Source organism: Odontomachus brunneus, unplaced genomic scaffold (genome assembly GCF_010583005.1).
Source record: "Odontomachus brunneus isolate Ranch 3 - 2012 unplaced genomic scaffold, Obru_v1 Obru_scaffold_210, whole genome shotgun sequence".
NCBI classification, from domain to species: Eukaryota; Metazoa; Arthropoda; class Insecta; order Hymenoptera; family Formicidae; genus Odontomachus; species Odontomachus brunneus.
In genome coordinates, this window is record NW_022639660.1 from 66,082 (window position 1) to 75,740 (window position 9,659).

Below are 9,659 nucleotides of genomic sequence, written 5' to 3' on the forward strand. Positions count from 1 at the left end.
TATATATATATATATATATATATATATATATATATATATATATATATATATATATTAAACCCTGCGTTCGGGGAGACGCTATTTAGAGCTATGAGTGTGCTCTATCCTTGTTTGTTTCTGAAAGTTGAACAAGGACAGAGGACGCTCATAGCGCTAAATAGCATCTCCCCAAACGCAGCCAAAGTCAAGAATAAACAAAGCATTCTCAAATATATATTGTTAAGTCCAGTAAAAACATTCTACAATCATACATTGACTCTGATTTCTTAAAATACATAAAAATTATAAAGAAAAGAAAAAGAAAAAAAGCAATTTTTGTAATTTTTAAATCAACTTTAACTTAAACACATCATATTTATATGAAATTATTTAAATTATATATTGTTTTTACGTACATAATTCTCTTATACACATGAATATTGTATTTCAATAACATTTCTTCCTGGTAACAATATATGGTATTACACAATTGTAACAATAAATAAAAGTATGGCGTGAAATATGAGTTTTACATGATATTACTCCCTCTTAAAGTCAACATCAAATGACTCAGTAATCACAGCCATAGGAAGCAATATTGTGATATATAAGGTTTATTTATATTACACGATGACTAAGGAGCATTTTATCATTTGTACTTGTGTAATCAAGAGGAGAGAGAATCACGTACTTGTACAAATAATAGTTTTATCTATTCTGGATTCTCATTTTCTCTTTCTTATACCCCACACACACACACACACACACACGCACGCACGCACGCACGCACGCACGCACGCACGCACACACACACACACACACACACACGCACGTATATGAATGTGTGTGTATGTGTATGTAATATTAGTTTATCTACAATCTTCTATAAAATAATTGTTTTTGTAATTTTTCTAAATTCTTGGATAGTCAAATGTATGTATCCTATATATAACTCCAATTCCTCTTTATATCTACAGTTTAAACTAAAAATTGTACATCGTTATATTTCAATGACGTTATATTTTACATAAATTTAAGATCTCGTTGTTTTCAACAATCTTATGATGCTAAATATTAAACGATCTTATAACGTTAATAATGATTACAGGTTGTCTAATTTTGCATTTAAAAAATTAATTTTACAAAATTATTCTGAATTATATATATAACAGTAATTATGCCAGTTTAATTACCATTTAAGACAGCTTATTATTGATAAAATTCTTGCATGCATCCCACTGTTCTTAACTTACTTAATTGTACAATAGTACATTGTAGTGGGTCGCAATCTAATTATGGTATGTGCATAATCTATGTTTACTATTCAAATGGAGTATTAAGCCTTTTTTCTTGTCCCAAAATACCGAATTTTCAAACTAGAAGCAACGTAATACTATTTAACATCATATTTTCACTGGTGATCTGGTTTACAAGCATAAGTCCATTTGTAAAATAGAAATTTACTTGATATCCTTTATATATATATATATATATATATATATATATATATATATATATATATATATATATATAATATATATATATATATATACATACATATATATATATATATATATATATAAAGGGGGATATATTGAGTAAATGTGTTCTTTATGGCCTTACAATGTGGTTCAAAAAATTTTGTAAACCTTTTTGTTTTTGCAATAAAAAATATATTTGGAAAAAATGTATAATTTGTCCTGATTTTGCGCCGCACCCTGTGTATATATATATATATATATATAACCTGTTTCAATTACTATAAAACGAATTATTAACTATTCAAATATGTACTTGAATAAATTACGCATATACATATTAGAGTGTAAATAAAGTATATAAATTGATTTATAAATAAACGCAAAAATGTCATTACGCAATAGGAAATAGGTAACGGAAGCAAAAACTCGGAGTAACATTATATCACTTTTCTTAAACGTTATAAACTTTTATCATTGATACTCCATATGAATAGTACAATAGATAATAGCATTTTATTTGAATTTTATACATTTGTTGGTAACCAACAGAATGAAAACAGATGATTACTAATGAATACATAATGATTACATAATGAAAACAGATGAAATAGATGATTAATGATTATCTCACCAAACTTAAAGTTGCTAATTAATAAAATCACTTTATGCGGTTATTCTAAAACAATATCATATTTTCATACTGATCCCGCGTATATGCTGAAAACTGTATCTATTAAAAGATTATACAATATGGCAATATAAAGTGTGATCAAATAAAGTTTACTTCTATATTTATATTTTTGTATGTTGAACTTAATCATTTTTTACTGGATATAGTTAAAATTCAACAAATAAGTTAAATATGTGACATAAGATCATCATCTGCTTTAGCATGTAACATTAATATTATTATAGCTGCATTCGGGGAGACACTATTTGGCGCTAAAAGCTAAAAGGAATCCTTATTACTTACTGAAAATTGAACAGGGACAGAAGACGCTTTTAGCGCCAAATAGTGTCTCTCCGAATGCAGCTTATATGAAGCAATATCCTTCATCATCATCATTATTCAAAAAATTATCATGTCAATTTAGACTGTCTTTATTTGACATCGTCTTTCAGTAAACGTCGAAATTCCTCTCGTAGTGACTTAAATACGCATATAGAAATGCCATTGTGTATTAAACGAATCAATAAAATACTATAATTGTCGATAAACTCTTGTATTATAGAAAACACGATAGCCGTCTTTCTCTTTTTCCTTCTCTGCTGTATGTCTTCCTGCATGTCACTCTCTTTCTCTCGAGCGATCGCCTGTTAATACAATTTCTCGCGTATCTAACTCGTAGTCACTTTAAATAATACGGGTGACGAGGTGTGATTGTTGAAGTACAGACCTGCACCTTGAAAACTATTAGATCTGGATGCAAGTGTTGGAGAATTCTGATTAATTCCTGTTGCGCCGTTGTCTGTATCGGTACCGTCGTGCTCCTTATCTTTTTGGCCACGCAAAGTATACTTGAATGATTCATATCTGTCATACAAGACATAATTTGAAAAGCATTACGCGATGCAAATAAAAAGAAATTGGATAGAAAGTATAGAAATAAAATAAGATATATTAATAATAATAATAATTAAATAATAACAATAATAACAAAATTAAATATATAAATTAAAAAAATAATTAACTTACATCATCCAACAAATGGCAGTGGCTGGTGCTTGAAATAAAACACGGGCAAATAAACCTCGAAAGTACCCTTTTATGCCGCCGTGCCTGTAAACCTGCTTAAATGCATCTATCATTCCTTGAGCTTTTGCACCGTCTTGTTGTGTATTTAACACTGTCTTACAAACATCTAGAGGAGTTGTCACTGCAGCCGCAATAGCACCTGCTGCCGCACCTATTATGTAAGTCACAAAAATTATCAAATTTTACTCATATCTTTTCTTTCACATTCTTTCACAGATAATATTAAGATAGTAACCAATATTTCTTAGAATATTTATAGGGCCGTCGAGATAAATCCGGAAATTTAACTTGTTTACTTATAGAGATGACGTTAGCATCGATTTTGAAAACATATCGCGCACGTCACGATAAAGTCATTCAAGAAACAATCACCTAATAATTAATAACCAGTGATGAATCGAGAATATGAGCGGAGAACGGTGATACTCGAAACGCTTCGCGCCGGCAAATTACTTACGGAAATAATCGCATAGTTTGGTTACAAAAAGACACAAGTTTATGCCATAGCCAAGAAGTTCAGAGAGTCCGACAACAAGGAGAAAGTTACTGCTGACCGGATAATATACAGGAAAGCAATGTCTGATGACATCATGGTGCTCCATATCTTCGAGGAGGGTCTGAAGGTGAACGCCAATGGTTACATCAACGTGCTAGGGACGGTTGTAATGACCTGGATGGATGAGATAGTCGTTGGAAGAGAATATGTGTTCCAGTAGGACTCGGCACCAGCTCATAAGGAAAGGAAAACCCAGACCTAGCTTTATAACAGTTTGTCCTACTACTGGTCTCCTGACTTATGGACTCCCTCTAATCCCAACTGCAACCCCTTTAATTATTACGTATGGTCAAAGCAAAGGTCAATGCAAAGCATCACAACACCAAAGATACTCTGAAGTCCTCCATGATGGAGATGATGACACATCTGGACAAGGAGATCAAATATACCTACAGCCGGTTTAGATCCAGGTTCGAGAAGGTCGTGGAAGCTGATGAAGGCTACATTGCATAATTTCATTCTTTTATATTCGTTGATACTTTGTACCACATTACATACGAATATATTGATGCTTTCCTTGTATTTTAATTATGTTTTATATATATGATGTCTTTCCGGATTTACCTCGACTGCCCTGTATAATACTTCAAAGAACACTTATATACATGATTTTGTCAAATTTATAAAAATTTACAAATTTACAAAAATTTAACGATTTTTTACTATTTTACTAATTTGGAATTAGTCATTTATCAATAAAAACGCTAAGAGATAATTTTTTCTCCTATTTTTTTATTTATATTACTTATAATATTATATTTTATTTATAATATTATAATATTATGTGATCCAGTGTATGTTTCAAAGTATTCCAGCAACACATGACATTAATAGATAAATTGTTGATATGAACGAATCGCACTCTATAAGCTTCGAAATCTATAAATCGTCAAATGGATCGCTTTATATTTTTATAAGTTTTAAATTTAGATTCTGTAAGTGCAATATACTTGTTTCGATATGTAATATTCCTACATTGCTGGCAGAGCTCAAGAATCTTCAAAAATATTATAATGTGGACGATATTCGCATCTTATTCTACAACAAAATAATTTGCGTTGTGCGCATGCACTAAAACCGAGTGGGGATGCGCAGAAAATCATCTTAGCATAATTTTTTAGTTATTGTGTGATTCAATCAGAACGTAACAAGCTTATTCTTTTTAGTTGTGGTTTTCTTTTCTCTTGTTGTTTTAAAATATTCAGTAAGAAACCTATTCATATATCTTCTACGCAGGTTATATTGCCTTACAAACGTCGCGCATGTGCCAAACAGCCAAATCGTCTGTTTTACTTCTTCCGTGAGTATATGGTTTATTGGGAAGTAACCGTTCTAGTAATATACGAATATTATATATATAGATAAACTCAACGTTCTATAAACTTCTAAATGCTTAAACTACGAACCATTTATATGTAATACACATATTAAGACACATATTAATAATATCACACATGTTGCTAGGAGAATTCAAAATATGTTTAAGTCCGGTTTTACAACTTACTTTAACCAGAGTTTAAGTTTTCATTAAATATCTATCCAGACAAATTTACATAATACAAATAAATTAGACAAAGTTATCGTATAATGCATATGAAGGAGATTGATCAATAGCGTGTCTAAAAGACATCTTTTTCCAGCACAGATCATGATTGGTTGATTTCCTTATGCAGATATAATATGTGATTATGCAAAGGAGGATGTCGGAAAACCGCGATTTTTTACCTACGAGTGGAACCAAAAATTCGTGTTCTATATGGTCGAGCACACCTTAAATAATACCAAAAAAAATAGTCATACTTCTTTCTGGAAGCTCGAGGAAATGGGGTTAAACACGCTAGTGCTGTTCGTATATTGCGACTGTTGTATGGCATTTCCAGGTACTTTTTAAACGTAATGTATGACTATTTTTTTGTATTATTTAAGATGTGTTCAACCATATAGAATCCAAATTTTAGATTCCACTCATAAGCAAAAAATCGCGATTTTTCAACATTCTCCTTTGTTTGGACAGCCCTTTAGTCCTGTAAATCTATTCTATAACTTCTTAATGATAATGTCACTAGCATGACGTCGCCGCGCAGTTTTTCTACCATGTATTATACCTATATAACAACAACGTAACGATAACGTAATAACGATACCAAGGGGCCTATTCTATAACGTTTAATTGATGTCGTTATGTATCGCTGCGCAGTTATTTCATAATACAAAAAATCTGCGCAATGATACATAACAATGTCGTTAAAAGTTATAGAATATATCTCTAAATCAAATAGAAGGAAGAGAAGAAAGGAGCCTATAAGCTTTATTTCCTATTATTGCGGACATAGGCATGATTTGGAGGTCAAGGCACTTAATAGAGTCCCTATACCGCTTTCGTTTTTTATCAGATACGTGGATGACATTTATTTGGTTTCTCCTCCTGAATTTATTCAGACGATTCTAGACATTTTTAATTCTTATCATCAAATTCTTATATACAATTTACTGTAGAAAAATCGACTAATGGTTGCCTCAAGTTTCTAGACATCACAATAAAAATTTCTAATAAAGATTCGGAATTTGATTGGTTCCATAAACCAACCTTTTCAGGAAGATTTCTCAATTTTCATTCATTTCATTTTTTATGTCATAAGATAGGCATCATTTACAGTTTAATTGATAGAACCTTCCTTTTGAGCCATCCTAAATACCACGAAAAGAACATAAGATTTGTCATTAATACATTATTGAATAATGGCTATCCGTTAGATTAGCTATTTAAAACTATTAAACGCCGTCTTCCTTTTCTTTTCAAAAAAATCTCCAGCATGTCAGTTACCAATAATGAGAATTGTACACATCAGAAACCCTGTTTCTTTACCATCCCCTATTTAGGTGGAATTTCTAAAAGTTTCAAATCCTTGATAGATACTGATAATACGAAATTAGTTTTTAAAGGCCTTGCTAAACTTAATTATTTTATTAAAGTACACAAAAATTCTCTGCCGAGGATGATGTACAGTAATGTTGTCTACAAGATAAATTGTATAAACTGCGATGTCATACGTGGATCAAACTATTATAGGAGACTTTTAAAGACAAGAATTTCTAAGCAGCGTAGACCACTAACGAATAATTTGCCTTTAATTCCGGTAGTCAAAGCACATCAAATTGATTACGGTTTATGATTTTGATTTTGATTTTGATTTCGATTATGATTTTGATTTGGAAAACGTAGGTATTAAATCTTCTCGATATTGAATCTTCTTATTTTAAATGTTTGATTTCAGAAATCTTATATATGAAAAAACAAAAAATAAAGGTCTTAGTAATCAAATAGATACAGAGTTCCTTGGCCAGCGGTATTCAGATGTCTTAAATAAATTAAAATTTTATACGTATATATATCTTGGATTCTTCCCCTACTTTACGAGTTTTGTTATTTGAGATCTTCGGTATTATTATACGAGTTTGATTGTATCGCTTCACAGTATTCGCTCTAACATTGTCACAGCATCAACGGATCTTTAGAAGTCAAGTAAACATCGAATTCCTTATGTCTTAACAGTATTTAGATAACTATAATTTGTTTTTCTCTCTCATTGTTTAATTGCGGCGCATGGCTTGCTTATTCTTTTTATATTATTTAAATTTGCACAAAATTAATTTTTCTCCTCATTGGCATCTTTGAGGAGACTAATTCTTTAATGTTAGTCTGCACTATATCGTCTTTAAACATTGTTGGTGGACAGAGATGCCCTGCGTTGACAGGGCAAGGGTTGGAGGAGAAGAGCATTTATCTTCATTTCATTTACGTTTGCGACATTTATATTGATCCATTGATAGCGAAATTTTATGTTAATTGCGTTAAATGATTGCATTTTTTGGTTTTTTTTCTTTCGTTTCTACTCAACCTCTGTACATTTGACTAGTACTAATTTAAAAAATTTTACTGAAGAGGACCCAAATCGGATCGAAACATATATTTGTATTATAACTAATTTTGTCTTATATAAATAGCACTACAATATCTGTGCCTAGCTCTTATAAGCTCCTTTCTTTTCTTCCTTCTATTTGATTTATATCTTAGAGCCAATTCTTATCTATTTCAACTTTTAATTGATAATGATACTGTCATTAAAACTTACAAAATAGTCCTATTGGTCTACAATAGATAATTTAACTCTAAGCCTTAAGAAATTGACCAATCACTGTTGACTGTTATTCTTCTTACATTTAATCAATCTAAGGGCTTAAAACACCTATTGTAGAATGGAATTTAATTAAACGAATAAAGTACGAATAAAGAGACGAGTTAAAGTAAGTTAAAGTAAAGTAAGTTATGACATTGAAACTTATGTCTGTTTTTTCCAATTTTAGTTTACTAGCTAATTATTCCAACGGAAATGACCAATCACATTTGTCAATTATGACTAATAAGAAATGCGATTGGTCAATTTGATTGGAATGAGCAGCCAATTAAGTTAATGAAAGTTCATAGAAACAATTATCCCAGTTTCTGTTAACGTCGATTAAACTTTAACCCGAGAGAGAGGGGGAGAGAGAGGAGGAGGGGGCAAGAGAGAGAGTGTATGTGTTATTATGGGATAGTTGAACACATTTTTGCAACTTATGGTTATATAACCATGCTCGAGTTGCCAATACTTATTAAGAAAATAATATGCTGTTGAATAAATAAAGAATGTAATATGTGATGATTCTAATGAGTAATATAACCTCAAAATAACATAACAGATACATTGTTGTTAACTTATTGTGTAAAATAACATAACCTTAATTTGTTTTGCAATATATATTATTCCCCACATAGAACATTACATCTAATATATGTATATTAGAGAGCTAGAGTTGATATGTATATATCTATTAGATGATCTGTTAAATATCTATATATGGTGAAAATGTCCGCCTTGTATACAGATACTGTATGTATAATAGAAGTGATGTGATAGATGTCTATATATCTATTAGATAGCTATTTACGTAAATATCTACTAAAAACAAGAACATTATATATATATATATATATATATATATATATATATATATATATATATATATATAAATATAATATACGTTTATAGTTAATACATACAAATATCTATTAGATATCTAATAGATACGTAAATAGCTATCTAATAGATCTATAAACATCTATCACATCACTTCTATTATACATACAATACCTGTATACAAGGCGAACATTTTCACCATATATAGATATTTAACAGATCAACATCTAATAGATATATACATATCAACTCTAGCTCTTTTCTAAAATATACATATATTTAGATGTAACTGTTCCTATGTGGGTAGATATCGAAGGTTGTCAACACATTCCAAACTTTCATGAATCCTCCTGCGATAATTTCGATCCCAAGCGGTAGAAAAACACCGGTCAACCATCCATGTCCTGACCGCACTAAACTGTTGCTTAACGTGACGGATCGAGCGCGCACGCGGTGACTCTAATGACTCCAACGATGTTCTTACAATTCATGCTTATATAATGTATTCTTATAGTGTTCACAGTATATTATAACATACCTAGCAAACACCAAATAATAGTTATATAATTTTTACTTGTTGTTTATTGGATAATTTGTTGATAGATATTGAAACAATGCAACATTCGATATGCGATGAATATTGATGTAATGTAGTGAACCAGTGATGATTACTTTTACATTTTTAACAAAATGTTATAATGATTAATCCAACAAAAAAAAATTAAAAAATCCAAGAAAATCCAAATTAAACAAATCAAATTACTAAATTTTGAGAGAAACTTTTAAAAAATATTATTTAAAACAATAGTGTTGTTTCATCAAATGACATGGTTTCCTTGAACGAAATAAAAGTTTTATTTTCATCATTT

The 9,659-nt window shown here is 30.3% G+C and overlaps 1 protein-coding gene across 4 annotated transcripts in view; it reads right to left on the reverse strand.

The window, feature by feature from the left end:
- Nucleotides 1-1,954: 1,954 nt before the first annotated feature.
- LOC116852266 (mitoferrin-1-like) overlaps nt 1,955-9,659 on the reverse strand; it is a 19,862-nt gene continuing 12,157 nt past the window's right edge. For 3 of the 4 annotated variants that reach the window (XM_032832457.1, XM_032832456.1, XM_032832458.1), the window contains 2 exons: nt 3,157-3,367; nt 1,955-2,994 (listed from right to left, as the gene is read on the reverse strand). In XM_032832457.1, coding sequence (XP_032688348.1) covers nt 2,799-2,994; nt 3,157-3,367 — 407 coding nt within the window. In that variant the 3' untranslated portion in view covers nt 1,955-2,798. The remainder of the gene's footprint in view (nt 2,995-3,156; nt 3,368-9,659) is intronic. The other variant, XM_032832459.1, reaches the window with a different exon arrangement.